Source organism: Lissotriton helveticus, chromosome 2_1 (assembly GCF_964261635.1).
Source record: "Lissotriton helveticus chromosome 2_1, aLisHel1.1, whole genome shotgun sequence".
Taxonomy (NCBI): Eukaryota; Metazoa; Chordata; class Amphibia; order Caudata; family Salamandridae; genus Lissotriton; species Lissotriton helveticus.
The window spans coordinates 992,926,569-992,952,712 of record NC_136059.1 but is presented as its reverse complement, the minus strand read 5'-3'; the positions used below and the strand labels follow the sequence as shown (position 1 = coordinate 992,952,712).

At 47.6% G+C, this 26,144-nt stretch overlaps 1 protein-coding gene and 1 long non-coding RNA gene across 5 annotated transcripts in view; one reads left to right on the top strand and one right to left on the bottom strand.

The window, feature by feature from the left end:
• The window catches only part of TRPM3 (transient receptor potential cation channel subfamily M member 3), a 940,843-nt gene that overhangs the window by 534,587 nt on the left and 380,112 nt on the right, over positions 1-26,144 (top strand). For all 4 annotated transcript variants that reach the window (XM_078675756.1, XM_078675753.1, XM_078675754.1 and 1 more), the window contains exons 8-9: positions 3,396-3,496; positions 7,530-7,664. In XM_078675756.1, coding sequence (XP_078531882.1) covers positions 3,396-3,496; positions 7,530-7,664 — 236 coding nt within the window. The remainder of the gene's footprint in view (positions 1-3,395; positions 3,497-7,529; positions 7,665-26,144) is intronic.
• LOC144818387 (uncharacterized) overlaps positions 3,796-26,144 on the bottom strand; it is a 206,155-nt gene continuing 183,806 nt past the window's right edge. Inside the window, exon 3 of the long non-coding RNA XR_013607095.1 lies at positions 3,796-3,852. This is a non-coding gene — a long non-coding RNA (uncharacterized LOC144818387). The remainder of the gene's footprint in view (positions 3,853-26,144) is intronic.

The window sequence follows — 26,144 nt, the reverse complement described above, 5'->3', positions numbered from 1 at the left end:
GATTTCTACTTCAGTCTGTTGTTAAATCTCAATCACAGGTAGTCAAACAAGTGAACAAATTCCAGTTTAAAATTATTTAGGGTAAGTGACTGTCTGATTTAACACTCTTTTACCCATTAATTTTTAGTGAGTACAGTAAATCTCAAGGTAAAGAAACAATTTACAGAGGGTATCATGTATATGTAAGTCAAGTAGTGTGTGTCAGTGCATAAAGACATCACAAATATGGCAGATCTATGACCACCGGGGCCAGTGTACGAATTACATCTTTAATAAAAAATGATTAGTAAAAATATTAAAATGTTGTGTCAAGTGTCCACCCCTGTTTTACCCTTTGTTTATCTTAGAACCTCGTCTACACTAGCCAGTAGGGCTGTATCTCATTTCAGCAGAATTTCCATAGTACAAAAGTGTGTAAGCTCCAAGAAATCTTCAGGTGTATTTGATTTAAGCAACCCCTGTTCTTTAATCAGTAGGATTATACATTTTAGGAAAGTATCAGTCAAGGCAGCTAGATGCAGTTGCGATTAGGGAGACAACACTCAGCACAAGAGCAGAAAGAAGTACCTACCAGGTTGATCATACTCTTGAAAATGAAGGTCGTGAAAATTTCAAGAGACTGGTATCCGCTGTCAGCAAAGAGACAAGCAGCATTTCAAAACCAGCAAGGTTTATGGGTAAAATGTTTTCAGCAGAGAAAGGGAAATACTGGTATGTGATAAGGGTATCCCTGGTATGTCGTGACACTGTGAAGGGTTGATTGCAGCTGTTTTTTTTTTAAGATGTCCAGCACAGTCGTAATGTGGACTTTCCGAACGGACTGTGATTACTTGTATACTGATATGTCTAGGACTTCAAAAACCATAAAGCAACAATAGAATCCTTTCCTTTTATCTGATCTCAATACACTGTAGCTAAAGGGTCATACAATATATGGATCCAAAGCTGAAACAAGCACTGCACCACTTTGGACAACCAGAATAAAAACAATATCCAGAATAAAGGGTAGAAAAAGATCAAGAGGAGGATAATGAAAGAATTGGTGATGCAGACTATGGACAGAACGTACACTTGACAAGAGACAAGCTCATACAGCATGCAATTATGTTAAGCAGAGGTTTTGTTCTGATATTTGTGGGGCAGGATGAGTCTCAGGAGGTTACTCATCAGTGCAAAGCAGTAGCATGTGTGGTGTTGGTGGAATATTGATAGTATTCCTTTGTGTTGTCATATTTCCAGTAGTTTAATGTTTGAATGTGTTATTAATCACTGTTTAGTGCTATGCTGTGTATTTAAATAATCTTACAATGGCTTGTCATCAATGTTTAATATTAATTCGCGGTATATCCTAAGTGGCAAGGGTATTTGGTATCACTTTGACAAATACTATGATTTTATGAAGGTACACGACTGCCAACCTGAAATTGATCAGATCGATAGTTTTTAATGCAGTTCTTGTTCTACACGTCTGAGACCAATCTGCACAAGACTTTGGGTCTGAGACCTGACTGAAGATTACTGCAAAATACCTCTGTATTATTTAACCAAGACAAGGGAACCCAAGGCGCAATATGCTAAGGACCATGGGTAGGTACTATATTATGAAAACAAGGGTCCTTAGAAAGCGAGACAATTAAGGGAAATGAATATAGACCAAATGGAACTATATTTTTAGGGGAATGTCCAGCCGGACAATTTATTACCCTTATACATAAATGGTCATAAAACAATAAAACACAGAGTGTGATAGAAGTGGGACACCAGCCGATGTCCGACTAACACACTAGGAGAAAATACAACATGAGGGAAATAGCAGGCAATAACAGGTCATCTGATTATTGTGAATCATATACCAGACAATCTATAGCATACACATATGCAAGAAAAGTGTAAATCAGCTATGCATTTAGTGTAATTATGTCGACGACGTTACGAACCACAGACAATATAGGTTCATCCTCAGGACAGAGGGTAATTGCCTTAAGAATACACATTTGTAGAAGTATCACTAATGTAAAGATCAATATGCCATACCATGGAAGAAAGAGGGAAACATAAAAAGATTAAAACATGTCGTTAGAACATTGTTGCAACTGCGTGCATAAATGCATGACTCATACCATGCCAAAGTGCCGACGGCAGCGGCGTGAAGTACATGCTAAGTACAGGCAGTGTAAACAACGAAGGGAGGAAAGCTAGTGGCGCATCGTACCATCAGTGATTGTTGGTGACTCTGACTGAAACAAGCAGGGGTGAAACAATGGTGTGTGATTATAAGGATGGTCAATCGGCGAAGGAGTGGGTGTGCCAGTGAAATGGGGCGCTGTGGGTGCGAGGGGATGGGTCTTAGTTCTCAAAGTTGAGCTGCTTACCAATTGTGTAACACTCAAAGTGAGAGAAGGGTTTATGTTTTGCTCAAAGAGCAAAAAACGATGTTGATCTGTTAAGGAAGGAAAGAAACTGTGAAGTAGACCGGACTGATAATAACAGTGTTGCAGGTCTGTGAAAAACGGCAGCGAGTCTTACCGTAGAAATTATCCAGAGGTAGAATGAGATCTGTGAGGGGAGGGAAAGGAATGTAATTAAGGTGATGAAAAAGAGTGATGAAAAACCGTTACTGGTATGGCATATTGATCTTTACATTAGTGATACTTCTACAAATGTGTATTCTTAAGGCAATTACCCTCTGTCCTGAGGATGAACCTATATTGTCTGTGGTTCGAAACGTCGTCGACATAATTACACTAAATGCATAGCTGATTTACACTTTTCTTGCATATGTGTATGCTATAGATTGTCTGGTATATGATTCACAATAATCAGATGTCCTGCTATTGCCTGCTATTTCCCTCATGTTGTATGTTCTCCTAGTGTGTTAGTCGGACATCGGCTGGTGTCCCACTTCTATCACTCTGTGTTTTATTGTTTTATGACCATTTATGTATAAGGGTAATAAATTGTCCGGCTGGACATTCCCGTAAAAATATAGGTCCATTTGGTCTATGTTCATTTCCCTTAATTGTCTCGCTTTCTAAGGACCCTTGTCTTCATAATATAGCAAAATACCTCTGTGGCTCATGCCCTTTGAAGGGGGAAAGTGGAGGACAGCCTCACACACTTACCAAATGGGAACTACAGCATCCAATTGTGTAAAATGGTACAATATGAATGTAAACAATCAGATGAAATGATACTGTAGTGAGTACTACAGAGATAAATAGAAGTATAGACATGTGGAGCATACTGTGGACATTCATCTTGTAATGATATCCCATAGACCTGTTTTCAATTTCAAGTACACGTTCAATACCTGTTTTCACAGTTCTTGGGCTCTGATGCTGATGAACTTTAATGTGTGTTTGATGCATGTTTTCTCTATTCTTTTTGTTAAACAGGTGCTAATGCCTCTGCTCCTGATCAACTTAGCCTTGCCTTAGCCTGGAATAGAGTGGATATTGCACGCAGCCAGATCTTCATTTATGGGCAACAGTGGCCGGTACAGTATGCGGTGCCCTGCGCACCTATGTAAATATTTTAACAAGACTTAAGATGCATTGCCTTACTGGGTGTTTTACGAATGATTGATTAATTTGTTAGTACGATTTGGTCGGACAGATTAATCGAGTGGAAATTCTGTAATAGTCAGATTTCTATGAGCTTAGCATATATTGAGTAGGAAATGAGTGAACTAGCAGTGATATCTGTGACCAAACTGTAATTAATATTCAGTGTCAAATGTTATATCATTATAACTAATGTTCGTTAGATTACTTGCCACACACTGCAGAGCATTACCAAAGGATTTTTCTCCACGTCTGTCCAAGATACTCAAGGAAGTTGGGCATAAGCAAACTGTCAATAAGGAAAATACACATTTTAGTTGCCAATATAGCAGCTAAATGCAAAGATTTTAAGACAGTGTGGTGATTCAATCTTTTATTACAAACACATCTAATAGGACATATCACAGATCCCGATTCTCACAATGCAGATTATGGTCGCCGATTGCACTTACTACTTTAGAATCCGTCAGGTAGCTGGCCTTTCTTAAGTCACAAGTCTATGCTGGAGATGCCAAACTTACTGCTCCAATGGTAGTACCATGGGATGTGGCATTGTCAATATGTTAAGCACCCACAAATTCTCACATATTAGCAATTCCTTCTCCCACCCTTATTGCACCTTTAAATGTTGGCATACTTCAAGCATAGTAAGTGGCACAAAGAGTTCTGAAGGTGCCCCAAACACCTTCTTCAGCGGTAAATATCGCTATTACCAGGCCTTCTCAGACACCATACATACAAGTAGCACCAAAACAAAGTTAAATGTGGATACATGATTATTTATACAAAAATAAAGTGTAAATTGTAGAAAGGAGATGGGTTGTCTGAAGCTGAGAGAGGAATGCTAGATGGCCTGGGACCCTAAGAAAAGTAATAATGTACTGCCTGAGTCAAAAAATGAATAATAAGCTTTGTGCGTTTAAACATTTTTAAAAAGTAGTCTGCAAAACAAAAATTACAAAGAGAATGTCCCAAATGGAAATGAAATGTCCAAAAGAGAATTAAAATGCCCTACTATGGCATAACCCAATACAAAACAAAGACACTCCCCAATCCAAATGGGGTGTTATCCTAGTAGTCTTAGGTTAAGGAACCTTGGCTATCCTGCTTGTAGTCCATTCCATGGCTATGTTAACAGGGGTAGCAAGACCAGATATGTTCTGGAGGGATCACACATAGGGGGTAAGAACAAGGGAGGTAGAAGGTGCTGGGCTCATGAAGACACCAGCCTGGGATTTATCAGAGTGTGGAAGGTAACATATATGCCCTGCAAGAGGAGAGAAAGCAGGTTACCCAACTGTGGTGGGAAGCTCATACATAGTGGAGAGCAGCAAATCCCTTGATTAAGGCATGCATGATGGCATTTTACACAGCCAACAACAACCTCAACAACTCATAAACTTGCTCTAGAGAAACAGTGGGATGGGATACAGAAGGTATGTCATAAGGGACACAAATAGTCCCTAGGGTGTCTCTGAAAAAATATATCTTTGGCCACAGGTCTGATTTATGGGAACTGCTTGTGGGAGGACAACAAACAGGAGACAGGGCTCAGACTGTGGTGTTGGTATTTCATAATTGCTGGGCACCATTGTCTCTCCAGCAAGGAGTTCCACCTTACCTTACTCACTTTATCCTGGCATGTGAAGGAGTCCAACTGCCCCACCACTTCGTCCTGTGTGCCTGTCTGCTATGGATGTAGATCTTGTGCATCTCCAGGTGGACACTTTTTTTTCTTTACCAAAGAACCCTCTCTGCAGTTGGGTAAGCCAGGACTGATGTTTCATGTGACATCAGGTACACCTCTCCATGTCCACTACTTTTATCCGGGGCTGGTGGGAGATATCCTCTGGCGGATGTTCGTGCTTTTCAGATTACACCCCCTACTGTAGTGCATTAGATTGTCAAATAGCCTGGTGTTCACTCTGGGCCAGCTGGTATTCTGCCACCACGTAAGGCTGAGGAAGTATGTTGATGATCTCATGTCCAGTGATCTCCTGGATGAGTTTGATGGCTTCTCAGCCCTCTCTCAGCCAAATTTGGGGCAATATGGGAAGATGCATCAGTACTTTGGCCATGGAGGCTCCCCTCTGGAAGTTTCAGAATAACCACATTTGTAATTACTAATTTTCCATTTTCATGCACTCACAATCGACAGTTTATTCTGCCTAAACTGCAAATAGGTGGCAGAAAGGATGGGGAGGATATCATCAGTCCTTGAATCATAAAGGAGTCAATGCTATGTGTAATACAAAAAAGAAGTAAAAAATAGAGTAACATAATGATGCATGGGAAATAAAGCTGTTTGTAATCAGGAGTACATATAAGAATCTTTGTTATAGAATTACAGAATTTCAAGAGTCAATGAAGCTTGTCACAGATAGAAACACCTCAAGGTGTGCAGTGGGATCAAACTGCAGAGCTTTTATTTGTTTTCGGAAGGTGCAATGAGAAGGAACTGTCCTGATGTCTCATGGGATGGCGAGAGAAGGATTGATTTAATGTCTATGGGCCTTATTCAGTCTTTGGCAGTGTGTAAGCCGTGCCGTCATGCTGCTGCCCCTCCTCCCACACCACCAAAACACACTGCCCTCCAGTTTACGACTTTTTAAATCACTGGCGGGAAGTTCTTTGGTGCTCCCATAGTGGTTTCTTGGAAATAGGCACCACAATGGGAATGTCAAATCATGTTTCTACACGGACTGACATGCACAATGTTGTGCACTTCATTTCGTGCAGGAACATGGGGGTGCATGCAGACAGGGGCCACACCTTGTGCCCCCTGCATCTACCCCATGGCGCAGAAGCACAAGTGGGTCCTGTAGGGCCCCTTTTGTTTCCTCACTGCTACACCTTTCATGGCAGTCGCACCACCATGAAAGTGCAGCAGTGAGGAAACTCCTAATATGCTTTGCCGTACTGCAGCTACACGGCAAGCATATTAGGGTCCTCAGACCGCTGCGTCACCTCCACAGTCCTAATGCGTTGGTTGTACTGCCAGTCTGGCGGTCCACTACCATGGATTAGGCAGTCCATTGGACTGCCGAACTCGTAATAAGGCCCTTGGTCTTCTTAAAAAATGGGGTTTCCAGATGAATGGTGTATTAGCTAATGATAGGCACCTGATACAACCTGTTTCTTGGGGAAATCATTTTCCGTTTTCAAAATGGTCTTCCTGATAGATAATGAAAGCTAGTCCTTAAATAAATCTTCCCTTAAAGTATTGCCATTTGAGAGTGATCAGAGTTCAAAATAAATGATCACATTTTCTTACGCTAGTAGCCATCCTAGGTGCAGCGTGCTTTGAAATGGTTTAGATGTAGTTTAGGAATGATTACTAGCAGTGATTTACCTACCTGCATTGATTTACAATGTAAAATTCATTACCTCTTAGATCTTTGGGCTGATGCTGTGCCATTTTGGCCTAGCAATCAATATGCACCTGAAGGCTCAGAGTCTTGTCCTAGAAAAATGCCTAATGGTTTGGTGCATTCCACAATAGCTCGGTGACAGTTCAGCACAGTGTGTTTTGTCATTCTTGGTCAAGGATCAATCAGCTAGGAAGAGAGATGGAAAGAATTCTGTATTACAAGGGATCAGTTTAAGACGATGTTTTGGCATCCAGAATTGACGGATTGTCAAGCACTTGGGCTGTGATTTATATTTTTTGGGTAAAGAACATTTTTAGATAGAGTTTAGTGTGGATAGCATAAAAGTCGAATGCATTGTTTGAGTAATTCTTTAATATATTGATTAGAAATGGTGGACGAATGAATACAATCTTGAGGAACCCTTAGAAGACATTAGAAGAGTTGGAGGAGAGTTTGCTAGCTTGCCATTCTAATATAGATTTTCAAGCATGCAAAATATTTTTTGAGAGAGATGCACTTCAACCCAACTGTCCCTCCAAAATACAATTGTTCAATATTTTTGCTGATCAATCACATTGTCCCATTTGAATTGCAGGTGGGCTCCCTAGAGCAAGCAATGCTGGATGCGCTGGTGTTGGACCGAGTTGACTTTGTGAAGCTACTCATAGAGAATGGAGTCAGCATGCACCGTTTCCTTACCATCTCCAGACTAGAGGAATTGTACAATACGGTAGGATAAAGAAAAGCTTCTTTTCAATTACTTAATTTCTTCACAATCAGATAATGAGTACTAAATTCATCTTCTCATGTTTACTAAAAACAATGACTATGTCCATAATTATGATGTTGGGCGGAAAACCATCGGACAGCTCGTCGGAGGCTTTCCGCCCGACATCATGGGTTTCCATTCGACCCCCATACTACAATACTAGCGGCTAGATGGAAACCCACGGGGGAATTCCGCTGCGCTTCCAGCGGGCTCACAGAGCCCATCGTGGAGGCGGGTGGGATAATAATCCCATAATGATGGCAGGGCCAGCCTTGGCACCGCCGTCGGGAATATGATGTTGCTTTCCACCTGCCCATTCATGGCGGTCCGCCCCCATGAAAAGGCAGGTGGAAAGTGACTGTGGGGGGCCCTAGCAGGGTCCCCTTCCCACATGGCCCTCCGCTATGGGGCATGGAGGGGACATATGATACCCCACTAAACAACCCAACACCGTGTGGCAGACAATACCAATTTTTCAATTGCAGCTTGTGCTGCTGCCCTTATCCGTCGGCGGCACACGCTGCTATTGAAAAATTAATGTTTCAGACCGCCTGTAGGGCAGTCATATCGCAATTCAGCAGGTGGAACCGACGATTTATAGTCGGCCAGTTCCATCCCGTTAAGGTGTCGGTCATAATTAGGCTCTATGCTATTGTAAAAAGGCATATACTTTCAATATGAAGTGCACTGATAAAAAGCATATACATTACACACATATACTATTACCCCTTTAGGGTCAATTTCATGTCCTTGGAACATTTGAGTACATTTCTAAAGAAATAAGGATTATAATCCACACACATGTAAATCCCAACTTCAGAAGTTAGTTTTCTATCTAATCACCCTGCTATCATTCCCATAGGCATGAATAACTCTGACTGCATAATGATCAACGAATGGTTCAATGAAAATACTGGTGAAGATTAGCAATACTGTTTAACAAGCATACATCAAAGCAAAGGCATGAGACAGAAAGAGGTGAGGAAATTTAGTATCCTAATGGAGATAGGGAGTTAAATCTACAGTACAAGGAAGGAACCTCGTCTAACAGATACATGGATACAAAAGAATATATCCTGAGGTCAGTTGGCAGAGGAGGCTCTGGAGTAATGTAAGAAGCTTCTCTTTTCACAGGAAAGGTGGTGGTAAGGGTATAGCCTACATTCCACATGGAAGCCTATTTATTTTAAACAAAATAATCAATAGAAAGACACAGGAAGTGCCAATATTAACAGAGCGAAGGCACAGAGAGAGAGAGAGAGATTATAGCCTGGCTTTACAATAGAGAGGGGACTAAACACACATGGAGGTCCTTGCTATAATATGGAAGCATTTGTTTATTTTTCTGGTGTTAAACGTTACTGATCGGGAATAATGACAAGCAGGGGTATCCACCAAATCTAGACAAGAAGAGGAAAACATAAAACAAAGCAAAAGATTTAATAAGCAGATATATTGAAATAAAAATGAAAAAGGCCGTTGGTGAGCAGGCTTGTTGATACTTTAACCAAATGCCTCTGGAAAAAAGCTACGTATTTATGACTCATTTTCTCCAAATGCCCCGTTAAATGTTTTCTTTTGTATTTTGTCACTAAGAAGCAGAAATTATAGGAAAGGCAGAGCCTTAGGTTTGCTTGGATGTCTTTATTGAACAACTTCTGCAAAGATTTCCCATTGCCTACATCATATGTAGTAACTTGGTTGCAGCTCTGGCATGAACTGCAAACAGCAGAGCTTTGAGACACTGAGTAACGGTTGCAGCTCACTAACTCACACACTTATCAGGGTAGTGCACATAATGTGACAGTGTGATGTCTTTGAAGATGGGTGAATGGCTTCATCCTGCCACTGTGCATCAGCACGGATGAGCTTCATGGTGTGACCCTCATAGGAATTGGTGGCAACTAAAACCATTTCTGAGGTCACTGGTCAGTGTGTTCCTGAGTTTATCTCCTACATTATAAAAAACCTTTTCAGCTATCCACTCTTTAGTCTTATGGCTGGGATTTAGAATAGTTCCAATCACTGTTTGAGGATTTTTGTGTAGAAAAATGCATCAAGATAAAAGGCATAAAGTTGGCATGCCTATCATTTCTCGATCACACATTAACAATACCATCAGGGGCAGAAGTAGCAAAGTCCATTAAGAACGATTGCATTTATTTTAATGTTGGCATTACCTATGACAATGCAAACTATTTATGACATCTCCATGTCTTTCCAATCAAAGAGAGCGTTGGAGCATATTTTTCTGGAAGGTTAACAGTTGCAAACTGACATTAATTCTTGTTTCTGGAGTAATTTTTAATTTTGTTCTCTCACAATTCATTTCTTTGTATTTTCCTACGATAGAAAAGTGGCAATGATTGTTAATAATTTTTCAGAATTTTACAGATTTGCATAGAAAGTGCATGGGATATATTTTCAGGCAAAAGATCCTATAAAAATGATGATGCATTAGCCATTGATTAACATAAAAACTCATACAGCACCCCGTGACTACCAAACTAATTTCTCAGAGTGGGTAAATTGTACATTTGCTCTCTCGATTTCTCAGTTTCTATCAAAGATCGAAATGTATATATATTCAGCCGCGATCGGCAGTAGGAGTTCCTGCAGGGCGGTGACGTGGGGAGGGGGAGGGCTGGGTGGGGGGATAGTAATGTATGGATTAAGGAATTTAACAGGTAAGTAAACATATAAAAAATAAAACGAATTTGCGAATCACCAAATGCGATGCAGTGCGAACAACAAAATTCGTTTTATTTATATATGTTTACTTACCTGTTAAACTTCGTAATCCATACATAACTACCCCCCTCCCTGCCCCTCCCCCTCCCCACGTCACCGCCCTGCAGGAATTCCTACTGCCGACCACGGCTGGAGACACAGGGACTCCCCACCTCTCGAGCTGGGGCTGATCCACAGTTGTCTCAACATCACCATATTTTAAAGAAAGTGTCTTCCCATGCATTTGTAGAAGGAACAAAAACAAGCCACTTCAAATAGTTGTAGTGATGTTCGACATAAATCATAACGTCAAAGAAATTGCACATTTCGCACCTGATCGGGCAAAATACAAACAAAACAAAATAGTGAACATAAACAAAAAAACAATGCTTCCCCATACAAACCATCTAAGTTTCATAAATAATAATGTGAATGTATTACAAAATAAACAATGTAAATAAAAGAAATAAGCCTGGTGTGTACAAATATTGTACAATAAGTGTTTATTTACATTCCCAAATAGTTTCAATACAATATAGTTGTAACCGCTCTTACCATTCTCCTCACAGTCACAACCACCTTACTCTCAACAATTTAACAACTAGTGGTGATTCCCTTTGGGAATAGCAAACAATCATAAACTTACATAAAAGTGTAAGTTTACATTAGTGAGTAAGCCACTCAGTCGGGGGTGGAAGCAAAGTGGCATTAAATTGACTGGCTCAAAAGTTGGGCCAGCATTCGATCTCTCCTTCTGGGGCCTTCAACATATGTTTCCAAAATCAGGGTGCCAAATCTGTCTCAATGGCGGTCATAATTAACTTGCAAAGCTGGGGACAAATTTTATCTCAGCCTAGGCTCCTTTCAGGAGTAGTCCTAATCTAGACATAAACAACAGAATAGGACAATGCTAATGTAGCGCAACCTAGATTACATTTAATGGCATAGCATTGTGGTCCCACCGCTTTTAAAGGCACAATGTTTTCTAATGCTCAGCAGTTTTGTGCATCTAAAGACCCTGCTGCTTGTAACAAGAGTGCTAAACATTAGACCTGGGTTAAATTCTAACTACGACGGAGTAATCAGTGTAATTTCAGTAATTTCAAGTTACTCTTTTCATTCAAAATGACACAAAATTACATGATTATTGTTAGAATTGGGGGTCTCTGGTTGGCGCAAGCATGCACTTGTGACAAGCAGGGACCCTCTCCTCTAAGTCAGGGCGAAGGATGACCCCTTCGAATTACCCTTGCTCACCCTCTAGGTGCGTGGCGTGAGCAGCCAAGGCTATTCTTCAGGCGTTATTCAGTTAAGCATTTGTAATAACACACACAGTAAAATGTACCAATCCCCCCACAAATGGACACCAGGCTGTGAATATATAAAAATACGCTCCTTTATGTAAAAATATATATATATCAGTACAGACTTATCACAAGACCAAATATAACGTTGTTTTCAGATTAGGCCACAGATTGTAAATAGGCAAAGCTTGTCTTCTTGGTTCTAGTTCACAAAAAGGTTTCTTTTCACTTAAAAGTAGTTCTCTTACAGCCTTATTCATCAACGGGCCGTTTTGCGAGCCCCTAATAGCGATTCATAGCGAATCACTATTAAGGACTCGCAAAACGGTATTCATGTAGGAATTGCTAAATAAATAGCGATTCCTACACATTCCTTATTTGCGAGTAGCAAATTGCTAATCGCAAATAAGGAAAAACTCCCCATTCATTCCTATGGGCCAAAAGGCCCATAGGAATGAATGGGGAGTATTCCTTATTTACGATTAGCATTTAGCTACTCGCAAATAAGATAGCGATTTAAAGGGTGCCAGGGGTGTCCAAAGGACACCCTGTAGCACCCCTTAAATGCAAATTGAAACAGGTGTTGCGCACACACATGTCCAAAGGACAAGTGTGTGTGCAACATGCAACTTAGAAAAATGCTTTTAAAAGCATTTTTCTAAGTTTTTGCTATTTACCGAGAGGTCTGACCTCTCGGTAAATAGCGGCCCAAAATTGCATTTTCGCAATTTAAAAATGGTTGATGAATTGCATTTAAGGAATCTCAAATAGAGATTCCTTAAATGTAATTCCTCGCAATTTAGCGAATTAGCAATTACCGATTTTTGCATTTGGGATGATGAATCCCAAATGCACAAATTGCGCTCGCAAAGGGCCAGATTCTCAGATTCTGGCCCTTTGCGAGCGCAATTCGGCTTGATGAATCAGGCTGTTACTTCTGGTTACTTTCAAGACAGTTTCCCTTGCAGGACTAATAGCTGTGGCAAACTGGATGCGCAGTAATTGCTTACAGCTAAATGCCAAGAAAACCGAGGTCCTGATTCTAGGGAAGCAGGCGGAACTTTGGGGAGATCAGTGGTGGCCTCCCGAGTTGGGGGTGTCCCCCGTCCCAGCGGCCGAAGTTAAGAACTTGGGGGTCTGGCTGGATTCCAATCTTTCTTTAACCAGCCACACAAAGAAGATTGCAGCTACCTGTTATGGTATTCTGCGAGGACTGAGACCAGTCCTCAAGTTCTTCGACCCTCCTACTCGGCAACTGGTGGTCCAGGCCTCTATCCTTTCTCGGCTGGACTACGGGAGTGCACTACTGCTTGGAGTAAATCAGGCTGAGGCTACTAGGCTGCAGAGGGTGCAGAATGCCGCGGCGTGGGCTATTGTTGGCCTCCCGAGACGTTGTTCTGTCTCTGCAGTCCTGACATCCTTTCACTGGCTGCCAGTCAGACAGAGAATCAAATTCAAGGCTCTCTGTCTGACATTTAAGATCCTGAAACTGTCTTCGCCTCTTGCCCTTATGGGCCTTGTCTCGCTCTATGTCCCAACGCGGTCTCTTAGGTCGGAATCTCTTCTTCTGGCGATCAAGCCTAGGTTCAGACTGAGTAGGATGGGTGGCCGCTCCTTTTGTGTCTTGGCGGCTGGACTCTGGAACTCCCTCCCTGTCCATATTCGTGCCCTAAATAGCCTGACTCTTTTTAGACGCGCTATAAAAACCCACTTGTTTGCCTACGCTGACTGATTCCCTCTCTTCTCAGCATCTGATCTGTTGTGTTGTGGTACTTGATCTGGCGCCAGGACGCCCCTTTGCTGGGGCAGCTGTGCGCCTAATAAAAGTTATTAACATAACATAACATAACATAACAGTTATTTTCCCCGTGGTTCTCTTCCCAAGTTCGGAGGATTTTAGATCAGCCCTGGGCCTCCGGGGCACTTCGCAGCGCCTCCCTCGCTCTCCGGGAGGAAATTGACCCGGGCCCCACCGCAGCTCACGCATCGGGCGTGAGTACACCTACGCCGCGTACGGCTCTTCCCAGCGGCTCGGGGACAGAGTCAGACGCGAGCCGGGCTCGGCAGTGCGGTCAGGCTCAGAGGGTAGGGCGCCAGTCAGGGGGGCCAAGGGTACCAAACGGGGAGTGTGTCACGGAACACTTGGCTCTCACTCACCCGTGCGGGCTCCGGGGGGGGCTCGTAGGTCTCCTCCTTTGTCTCAAAAATACAATCCTTTCCGGTGGACGGGGATATAACAAGTTGCGGGCCCCGAGCCCGAGGATGCCTTCAGGAGCGTTTCTTTTCATTCGTTGGGGGCCGAGTCGGCACGGGCAGCGCGACTCTGTCCAGGCAGTGCAGGGGGATCTCTTCTAAAAGCGGAGGATCTCCGGGAGGTGGCACACAGCACGGAGGCCCTCAGTACCGCCGGTACAGCGAGGGGGCTCCCTTCTTAGTGCGGCGCGGCCTCTCCTGGGGGGGCAGAGCAAAGCGGAGCGGCCGGGTGCAAAGGAAATGCACGGGCGGTCGCCCAGGCTACAGACTGCTCGCGTCCCCGGGATTCCGGCGGGAGGGTCTGAAATCGCGCTCAGGCGCTCCATGAAGCAGGCAGGGGTAGAGGAGCGGCCGGCCTTAGCCCAGGGGCAGAGAGCGACTCCGAGTGGAGCGAGGCTCTCAAGGGCAAGAGGGCAGGCTGGCTCCCGGGTACCACGGCCCTATGAGGGGGCAAGAGGGGGCAACTTCACCTCCAGCGGGAGGAAATACTCGGCCACAGATAGCAGACGGGCCCAAGCACAGGAGAACCCACTGGTCCTGGGGTTCAGTTCAGGGGGCAAGCTCAATCAAGCCCTTGGAGAATGTTTCAAAGCACAAGTCAGCAAAGTCTTTTCAAAAGTCTTCTCCTCTCCTTTCTCAGCAGGCCAGTCCTTCCAGCGTCTTCTTCTCCTTCTAGTCGGGCAGAGGTTCTTTGTGGGAAACAGGATTCTGATTTACAAGGAGCAGGGCTCCTACTTTTATACAGCATTTCTTTTGTCTTCTCAGGCCAGGGGGGCCTTTGCATAACTGCTTTCAGTCTCTGAGTACTTGTTGGGTGTACTTCTGGCTTCTGCTTTCAGTGTGAAGGGCAGGCACATCAGACGCTCCACAGGGAGGTGGAGCCAGCATTATGTGGACAGGGGCAGCCAGGAGTACCTTGATGACAGTGCTTCGCCCTTCCTGGGCCAGGTGCAGGCTGAGTCATCAGTCGCTCACCAGGGGGGCGGAGCCAGCATTGTGGTGGCAGAGCACAGCCTGATTAAGAGTCCAGGGGCACTCCTACCTCCCACTAAGGTGTAATCCTTGCATTCACCACCTGTCATCCTCCAGCCCTGTCACTCACACATCCCAGACAGCCAGATACACATACTAGCAGAGGCGGGCTGAAATGGTTAGGCAAGAAAATGCTAACTTTCTAAAAGTAGCATTTGCAAACACAGGATATTAAAATAAACGTTACTAAAAGAAGTATTTTATTATTCTGAGTTCAGGCATACTAAACTTTATTTTCTACCATGTTCCCTGAGCCTGTTGGGATTATAGTGTGGAATAATTCCAGCAGCCCATCTGGCCTAAAGGGAACAGATAGCCTTGCAATAGTGAAAAACGAATTTGGCAGTAATTCACTATTAGGACATGCCACACTCACCAGAGCATGTCCTACCTTACACTTCCAATGCACCCTGCCCTTGGGCCTACCATAGGAGTGACTAATATGAAGTTAAGGGAAGGTTTAGGGGCTGGCAAGTGTGTGCACTTGCCCAGCCAGCATGACAGTAGCAGACTGCACGCAGGTTCTGCAATGGCAGACACTAGACACATTTTAAGGCTGCTTCTGTGGGTGCGGCAACCAGCGCTGCAGGCCCACTCGCAGTATTGGCATTCACAAGCCCTGGCACTCCTGGTGAACTTTACTGGGGACTGACAGTAAATCCAATGAACCAATCAGGAATATCAATCACAGTTACACTTTTCATAGGGAGCACTTGCACTGCGGCACGGGTTGGCCGTGGCGCAGTGCCCTGAGCAGCGGACACCAGCAAAAACATCTGAGGCACATCAGCAAAAAGTGGAAGGGAAACTCACGCCAAGGTGCCAGGTCAAACACGTGTCCCCTCCAGCTGAAATGTGGGGAGAACTACCCTTCTCCAGGGAGTTCCTCATCACTAAGTCGGAAAAACCTGGACAGACCGTCAGCATTGGCGTGATCTGTGCCAGAGCGATGTTCCACCGTGAAGTCCATACCCTGTAGGGAGATGGACCACCTCAACAGTTTTGGGTTCTCACCCCTCATTTGCATCAACCATCTGAGGGGCCTGTGGTCTGTCTGAACCCGGAAGTGAGACCCAAACAAGTAGGGTCTTAGCTTCTTCAGTGCCCAGACCACAGCAAATGCTTCTCGCTCTATTGCACTCCACCTACGTTCCCGTGGAAGTAACCTCCTACTGATGAAGGCTACAGGTTGGTCCCAGCCCTCCTCAGTCATCTGTGAGAGAACAGCCCCTACACCATGCTCTGAAGCGTCTGTTTGCACTAGAAATTCCTTGGAGAAATCAGGAGCCAAGAGCACGGGCGCCGTGCACATGGCAGTCTTCAGGGTGTCAAAAGCCTTCTGACAGGTGTCAGTCCAAATCACATTCCTGGGCTGCTTCTTAGAAGTCAGCTCTGTCAAGGGGGTCACAATAGTGCCATAGCCCTTGACAAACCTCCTGTAGTACCCAGTGAGCCCCAGGAAGGCTCTCACTGCAGTCTGGGTCTTGGGGGGTTCCCAAGCCAGGATGGTCTCAATTTTGGGTTGCAAGGGTGCCACCTTGCCACTCCCCACTTGGTGTCCTAAGTACACTACTGAGCCCTGCCCAATCTGGCACTTGCTTGCCTTGATTGTGAGGCCTGCTTTGCGCAGCTCCATCAACACTTCCCAGAGGTGTCGCAGGTGTTCTGGCCAGGTGCCACTGAACACTGCGATGTCATCCAGGTAGGCGGCACTGAACTCATCCAGCCCAACCAACACCTGGTTGACCAACCTCTGAAAGGTGGCAGGGGCATTCTTCATTCCAAATGGCATAACCCGGAACTGGAAATGCCCATCTGGTGTAGAGAATGCTGACCTCTCTTTTGCCCCCTCGGTCAAGGCGATCTGCCAGTACCCAGACGTTAGATCAAACGTGCTGAGGAACCGGGCAGCCCCTAGCCGATCAATGAGCTCATCAGCTCTGGGGAGAGGGTGCGCGTCAGTCTTGGTGACTGAATTGAGTCCCCTGTAGTCCACACAGAACTGGAGTTCAGGTGTGGCTCCCGGCGCAGCAGCCTTTGGGACCAAGACCACGGGGCTGGACCAAGGACTGCTGGAGGACTCAACCACCCTAAGAGCAAGCATCTTGGAGACCTCCTCCTTGATGCAGGCCCTGACCCTGTCAGTTCCTCTGTAGGCCTTATGCCTCACAGGTAAGCTGTCTCCTGTGTCCACATCATGGACGCACCAATCTGTGACACCAGGAACCAGGGAGAACAGATCTGGAAACTGCCCCAGCAATTGGCGGCAGTCTTCCTGTTGCTCAGGCGTCAGGGTGGGTGAGAGGTTAACTCCATCCACTGACCCATCTTTCTCAGAGGCTACCAAGAGGTCAGGAAGAGGCTCAGACTCCTCCTCCATTACATCATCAGTTGCCAACAACATGCCCACTTCGGACCTCTCCAATTGGGGCTTAAGGCGGTTAACATGTAGGACCCTCAAAGGGTTCCTGGGAGACTGCATGTCCACCAAGTAGGTTATCGGACTCTTGCGCTCCACGACCTCAAATGGACCTGTCCACTTATCCTGAAGTGCACAAGGCTCCACTGGGGCCAAGACCCATACCTTTCGCCCAGGCTGAAGCTCTACCAGAGTGGCATTCTGGTCGTACCACCGCTTCATCTCTTCCTGGCTGGCTTCCAGATTTGCCTCAGCAAGTTGTCTGAAGCGCCTGGTCTGGTTTCTGAAGGCCAGCATGTAACTGTATACATTCTGGGGAGGTTTACTGGGAGATTGCACCCAGCCTTCTTTTACCAAACTCAGAGGTCCTCTCACTGGGTGACCATACAGCAGTTCAAAGGGGCTGAACCCTAGGGACTTCTGTGGCACCTCACGGTATGCAAAGAGAAGGCATGGCAAGAGGACGTCCCACTTATGCCTCATTGGATCTTCCAGGCCCATGATCATGCCTTTCAGGGTTCGGTTGAATCTCTCAACCAACCCATTTCCTTGGGGATGGTAAGGGGTGGTGAACTTGTAGGTTACACCACACTCTTGCCAAAGGGATTTCATATACTTGGATATGAAATTGGTCCCCCCTGTCACTCACCACCTCTTGAGGGAATCCCACTTGTGAGAAAATTCCCATCAGTGCCCGTCCCACCACGGGGGGCCGTCACTGTCCTCAGAGGGATGGCTTCAGGGTACCGGGTGGCATGGTCCACCAAGACCAGGATGAATCTGTTGCCCATGGCTTTCTTGGGGTCCAGAGACCCAACAATGTCAATACCCACTCGCTGGAATGGAGTACAGACCACGGGGAAGGGTTGCAGAGGAGCCTTGTGCCTCCCTCCGCTCTTACCACTTGCCTGGCAAGTCCGACAAGATCTACAATGAACATCTGAGCTCTTGTGCATTTGGGGCCAATAAAAGTGGGTGACAAGCCTGTCATAGGTTTTGTCCATCCCCAAATGTCCTGCTAACGGCACATCATGAGGCAACCCCAGTAGGAAGGCTCTGAACTTCTGGGGTACCACCAGCACATGGGCTGACCCAGGTTCAGCAGCCTTAGGCTCTGAATACAGGAGGTCATTCTCCCAGTACACATAATGTGTCTTGGCCTGAACACCATTGGCCTGGTCTGCAGCCTGCTGCCGCATACCCACGAGAGAAGGGCATTCTTTCTGCTCCCTGCAGAATTCTTCCCTAGAGGGGCCTCCTTCTTGCTGCCAATGGGTCAGCTCAGGCAGGTCCCCCAGTTCAGCAATCTGTTCCCCATTAGGCTCCAGGGCATCCCCCTCAAGGTCTGCTACCTCCCGGACCGTGGGTACTTCAGGGTCCGGTTTCCCGCGCCCCCTGCGCCTTCTCTCTAAGGCCGGTTCCTGGGCCTCTCCTTCAGGCCCCAGGATCTCTTGAGCACCCCTACTGGCTGCCATTGACCCGGTGGTCACGCACGCCCAGTCAGTCAGACCCACCATCCTCAGGTGAGTCGTCTTCTCCACCTTTTCCCAAGGGGAGTCCTCCAAGTCATTTCCTAGCAAAGAGTCTACAGGCATGGCTTTCCTCACACAGACCTGCAGAGTACCAGAGACCCCCCCCCCCACTCGAAGGGAACTTGAGCCATCGGACACTGACTCTCTGAATTATCAGCATTGATAACCCTACAGCAGGCATGGGGTACAACCTGCTCTTGAGACACCAGGTGCTGCCTCACTGCAGTCACACTGGCTCCTGTATCTCTAACAGCCTCAGCTTTCTTACCATTGATGGTCACCACCTGCCCATATTTTTTAGTGTTAGAGGGTAGGTAGTTCTCAGGGACCATCTCACTGTCTCCTAGCGAGACTAGGGTCATCTGGACAGGATCTCCACCCCCGGGGACTACTACTTCTTCCCCCAAATTAACACTAGTTACTTGCCGGGTGGAGCACCAGTGGATGCTGGTTTACCAAACAGGCGACACTTGGGGTCACTGGCAATGTGCCCCGTGTCACCACATCTGAAACAATTGAAGGGCCCCTTTGGAACAGGCCTACCTGTCGGGGCCCCATTCTGCTTCGGGGGAGGCTGAAAACCTCGCTGCTGGTTCCCTTGGGGATTACTTTGGGGGCCTCGCTGGAACCCTCTTTGTTTACCCCTGTCCCCCCCACTCTTCTGCTGGGGACCCTGCCCACCCTTGGCAGAGTCTTCCATTGGACCCTTGTGGACCCTGGTGCTGAGCCAGCGGTCCGCCTCCTCAGCAATCTTCCTCGGGTTGGACATCTTGCTATCAATCAGGTGCTGGCGTAGCTCAGGAAAACAGTGATCAGACAAGTGCTCCCATGCAATTAAATCAAAAAGCCCCTGAAAATCATTTACCTTACTACCCTTCACCCATCCATCCAGTGCTCTGCAAAAACCAGTCACATACTCCACATACGTATTCCCAGGACGCTTTACACTCTCCCTGAACTTCTGTCTGTACATTTCAGGGGTCAGCCCATACCTGGTCATTAAGGCCTCTTTCATGCGGGGGTAGGAACTTTGTTCTTCCAGGGGCAAATCTCGTAGGGTGTCCCGCCCTTCGCTAAGGAACCTCCCCCACAACCCCACAACCCCGCTCCCCAATCCTTGTCAGGGACCCGGTGGGAGGACATGGCTACTTCATAAGCCCTAAACCACTGTCCTATGTCATCCCACCTAAAGAACTCTTTAACTACATCTTTGGGTATGTACACCCTGGACTCTACCTGCACCGGCGTTGTGCTGCCACCAGAAGGAGTTGTTCCCAAACCTCTCAGCTCCAACTCCTTCAATCTCAGGTCATGCTCCATTTGGCGTTGCTGCGCCTCCATGACCAATCTTTGCTTGTCCATCTCCATTTGCCCAGCTAATCTTGCCATCTCCATTGCATGTGCCCTGTCTGCTGCCCTGTCCGCCAGCTCCTCGGGTGACAGGCCTCTGCTGGGCTCCACAATGCCATCTGGTGGTATGATATCCACCGCATTCTGTGGTTCTCTAGACTCTTTCCAGGCTCTCAGCGCCTTGATGTATTGGCCTTTCTTTTTGCACCCAGTGTGCGTAACTCTGAACTTTACACAGAAGCCTCTCAATTGCTCTACTTTGTAGCCCTCCAGACCTCCGTGTTCCCAATCTACATCTTCAATTCCAGAGATCTCAGAGGGTGCTCTTCCAGCAGGGAGTGAGCCAGGCATGGCTTCAGCAATGGCAGATGTCTCAACAAAATTATTAAAAATGGAAATCTGTGGCTGCGTTATAGGTCTGCTCTCCCTATGTGGTGATCAGTAATTCACTGTATGTCAACTGCAAATGCAAATTCGCAAATCCTCACCGCTGCGTCCAATGTTAGAATTGGGGTCTCTGGTTGGCGCAAGTATGCACCGTTGACAAGCAGGGACCCTCTCCTCTAAGTCAGGGCGAAGGATGACCCCTTAGAATTACCCTTGCTCACCCTCTAGGTGCGTGGCGTGAGCAGCCAAGGCTATTCTTCAGGCGTTATTCAGTTAAACATTTGTAATAACACACACAGTAAAATGTACCAATCCCCCCACAAATGGACACCAGGCTGTGAATATATAAAAATACGCTCCTTTATGTAAAAATATATATATATCAGTACAGACTTATCACAAGACCAAATATAACGTTGTTTTCAGATTAGGCCACAGATTGTAAATAGGCAAAGCTTGTCTTCTTGGTTCTGGTTCACAAAAAGGTTTCTTTTCACTTAAAAGTAGTTCTCTTAGTTCTGGTTACTTTCAAGACAGTTTCCCATGTCACAGTTATTTTCCCCGTGGTTCTCTTCCCAAGTTCGGGGGATTTTAGATCAGCCCTGGGCCTCCGGGGCACTTCGCAGCGCCTCCCTCGCTCTCCGGGAGGAAATTGACCCGGGCCCCACCGCGGCTCACGCATCGGGCGTGAGTACGCCTACGCCGCGTACGGCTCTTCCCAGTGGCTCGGGGACAGAGTCAGATGCGAGCCGGGCTCCGCAGTGCGGTCAGGCTCAGAGGTTAGGGCGCCAGTCAGGGGGGCCAAGGGTCCCAAACGGGGAGTGTGTCACGGAACACTTGGCTCTCACTCACCCGTGCAGGCTCCGGGGGGGCTCGTAGGTCTCCTCCTTTGGCTCAAAAATACAATCCTTTCCGGTGGACGGGGAAATAACAAGTTGCGGGCCCCGAGCCCGAGGATGCCTTCAGGAGCGTTTCTTTTCATTCGTTGGGGGCCGAGTCGGCATGGGCAGCGCGACTCTGTCCAGGCAGTGCAGGGGGATCTCTTCTAAAAGCGGAGGATCTCCGGGAGGTGGCACACAGCACGGGGGCCCTCAGTACCGACGGTACAGCGAGGGGGCTCCCTTCTTAGTGCGGCGCGGCCTCTCCTGGGGGGGCAGAGCAAAGCGGGGCGGCCGGGTGCAAAGGAAATGCACGGGCGGTCGCCCAGGCTACAGACTGCTCGCGTCCCCGGGATTCCGGCGGGAGGGGCTGAAATCGCGCTCAGGCGCTCCGTGAAGCAGGCGGGGTAGAGGAGCGGCCGGCCTTAGCCCAGGGGAAGAGAGCGACTCCGAGTGGAGCGAGGCTCTCAAGGGCAAGAGGGCAGGCTGGCTCCCGGGTACCAGGGCCCTAGGAGGGGGCAAGAGGGGGCAACTTCACCTCCGGCGGGAGGAAATACTCGGCCACAGATAGCAGACGGGCCCAAGCACAGGAGAACCCACTGGTCCTGGGGTTCAGTTCAGGGGGGAAGCTCAATCAAGCCCTTGGAGAATGTTTCAAAGCACAAGTCAGCAAAGTCTTTTCAAAAGTCTTCTCCTCTCCTTTCTCAGCAAGGCAAGCAGCAGGCCAGTCCTTCCAGCGTCTTCTTCTCCTTCTAGTCGGGCAGAGGTTCTTTGTGGGAAACAGGATTCTGATTTACAAGGAGCAGGGCTCCTACTTTTATACAGCATTTCTTTTGTCTTCTCAGGCCAGGGGGGCCTTTGCATAACTGCTTTCAGTCTCTGAGTACTTGTTGGGTGTACTTCTGGCTGCTGCTTTCAGTGTGAGGGGCAGGCACATCAGACGCTCCACCGGGAGGTGGAGCCAGCATTGTGTGGACAGGGGCAGCCAAGAGTACCTTGATGACAGTGCTTCGCCCTTCCTGGGCCAGGTGCAGGCTGAGTCATCAGTCGCTCCCCAGGGGGGCGGAGCCAGCAATGTGGTGGCAGAGCACAGCCTGATTAAGAGTCCAGGGGCCCTCCTACCTCCCACTAAGGTGTAATCCTTGCCTTCACCACCTGTCATCCTCCAGCCCTGTCACTCACACATCCCAGACAGCCAGATACACATACTAGCAGAGGCGGGCTGAAATGGTTAGGCAAGAAAATGCTAACTTTCTAAAAGTAGCATTTGCAAACACAGGATATTAAAATAAACTTTACTAAAAGAAGTATTTTATTATTCTGAGTTCAGGCATACTAAACTTTATTTTCTACCATGTTCCCTGAGCCTGTTGGGATTATAGTGTGTAATAATTCCAGCAGCCCATCTGGCCTAAAGGGAACAGGTAGCCTAACAATAGTGAAAAACGAATTTGGCAGTAATTCACTATTAGGACATGCCACACTCACCAGAGCATGTCCTACCTTACACTTCCAATTCACCCTGCCCTTGGGCCTACCATACGGGTGACTAATATGAAGTGAAGGGAAGGTTTAGGGGCTGGCAAGTGTGTGCACTTGCCCAGCCAGCATGACAGTACCAGACTGCACGCAGGTTCTGCAATGGCAGACCCTAGACACATTTTAAGGCTGCTTCTGTGGGTGGGGCAACCAGCGCTGCAGGCCCACTCGCAGTGTTGGCATTCACAAGCCCTGGCACTCCTGGTGAACTTTACTGGGGACTGACAGTAAATCCAATGAACCAATCAGGAATATCAATCACAGTTACACTTTTCATAGGGAGCACTTGCACTGCGGCACGGGTTGGCCGTGGCGCAGTGCCCTGAGCAGCGGACACCAGCAAAAACATCTGAGGCACATCAGCAAAAAGTGGAAGGGAAACTCATGCCAAGGTGCCAGGTCAAACACGTGTCCCCTCCAGCTGAAATGTGGGGAGAACTACCCTTCTCCAGGGAGTTCCTCATCACTAAGTCGGAAAAACCTGGACAGACCGTCAGCATTGGCGTGATCTGTGCCAGAGCGATGTTCCACCGTGAAGTCCATACCCTGTAGGGAGATGGACCACCTCAACAGTTTTGGGTTCTCACCCCTCATTTGCATCAACCATCTGAGGGGCCTGTGGTCTGTCTGAACCCGGAAGTGAGACCCAAACAAGTAGGGTCTTAGCTTCTTCAGTGCCCAGACCACAGCAAATGCTTCTCGCTCTATTGCACTCCACCTACGTTCCCGTGGAAGTAACCTCCTACTGATGAAGGCTACAGTTTGGTCCCAGCCCTCCTCAGTCATCTGTGAGAGAACAGCCCCTACACCATGCTCTGAAGCGTCTGTTTGCACTAGAAATTCCTTGGAGAAATCAGGAGCCAAGGGCACGGGCGCCGTGCACATGGCAGTCTTCAGGGTGTCAAAAGCCTTCTGACAGGTGTCAGTCCAAATCACATTCCTGGGCTGCTACTTAGAAGTCAGCTCTGTCAAGGGGGTCACAATAGTGCCATAGCCCTTGACAAACCTCCTGTAGTACCCAGTGAGCCCCAGGAAGGCTCTCACTGCAGTCTGGGTCTTGGGGGGTTCCAAGCCAGGATGGTCTCAATTTTGGGTTGCAAGGGTGCCACCTTGCCACTCCCCACTTGGTGTCCTAAGTACACCACTGAGCCCTGCCCAATCTGGCACTTGCTTGCCTTGATTGTGAGGCCTGCTTTGCGCAGCGCCATCAACACTTCCCAGAGGTGTCGCAGGTGTTCTGGCCAGGTGCCACTGAACACTGCGATGTCATCCAGGTAGGCGGCACTGAACTCATCCAGCCCAACCAACACCTGGTTGACCAACCTCTGAAAGGTGGCAAGGGCATAATTCATTCCAATTAGCATAACCCGGAACTGGAAATGCCCATCTGGTGTAGAGAATGCTGACCTCTCTTTTGCCCCATCGGTCAAGGCGATCTGCCAGTACCCAGACGTTAGATCAAACGTGCTGAGGAACCGGGCAGCCCCTAGCCGATCAATGAGCTCATCAGCTCTGGGGAGAGGGTGCGCGTCAGTCTTGGTGACTGAATTGAGTCCCCTGTAGTCCACACAGACCCGGAGTTCAGGTGTGGCTCCCGGCTCAGCAGCCTTTGGGACCAAGACCACGGGGCTGGACCAAGGACTGCTTGAGGACTCAACCACCCTAGGAGAAAGCATCTTGGAGACCTCATCCTTGATGCAGGCCCTGACCCTGTCAGTTCCTCTGTAGGCCTTATGCCTCACAGGTAAGCTGTCTCCTGTGTCCACATCATGGACGCACCAATCTGTGACACCAGGAACCAGGGAGAACAGATCTGGAAACTGCCCCAGCAATTGGCGGCAGTCTTCCTGTTGCTCAGGCGTCAAGGTGGGTGAGAGGTTAACTCCATCCACTGACCCATCTATCTCAGAGGCTACCAAGAGGTCAGGAAGAGGCTCAGACTCCTCCTCCATTCCATCATCAGTTGCCAACAACATGCCCACTTCGGACCTCTCCAATTGGGGCTTAAGGCGGTTAACATGTAGGACCCTCAAAGGGTTCCTGGGAGACTGCATGTCCACCAAGTAGGTTATCGGACTCTTGCGCTCCACGACCTCAAATGGACCTGTCCACTTATCCTGAAGTGCACAAGGCTCCACTGGGGCCAAGACCCACACCTTTCGCCCAGGCTGAAGCTCTACCAGAGTGGCATTCTGGTCGTACCACCGCTTCATCTCTTCCTGGCTGGCTTCCAGATTTGCCTCAGCAAGTTGTCTGAAGCGCCTGGTCTCGTTTCTGAAGGCCAGCATGTAACTGTATACATTCTGGGAAGGTTTCCTGGGAGATTGCTCCCAGCCTTCTTTTACCAAACTCAGAGGTCCTCTCACTGGATGACCATACAGCAGTTCAAAGGGGCTGAACCCTAGGGACTTCTGTGGCACCTCACGGTATGCAAAGAGAAGGCATGGCAAGAGGACGTCCCACTTATGCCTCATTGGACCTTCCAGGCCCATGATCATGCCTTTCAGGGTTCGGTTGAATCTTCAACCAACCCATTTCCTTGGGGATGGTAAGGGGTGGTGAACTTGTAGGTTACACCACACTCTTGCCAAAGGGATTTCATATACTTGGATATGAAATTGGTCCCCCTGTCACTCACCACCTCTAGAGCGAATCCCACTCGTGAGAAAATTCCCATCAGTGCCCGTCCCACCACGGGGGCCGTCACTGTCCTCAGAGGAATGGCTTCAGGGTACCGGGTGGCATGGTCCACCAAGACCAGGATGAACCTGTTGCCCATGGCTGTCTTGGGGTCCAGAGGCCCAACAATATCAATACCCACTCGCTGGAATGGAGTACCGACCACGGGGAACGGTTGCAGAGGAGCCTTGTGCCTCCCTCCGCTCTTACCACTTGCCTGGCAAGTCTGACAAGATCTACAATGAGCATCTGAGCTCTTGTGCATTTGGGGCCAATAAAAGTGGGTGACAAGCCTGTCATAGGTCTTGTCCATCCCCAAATGTCCTGCTAACGGCACA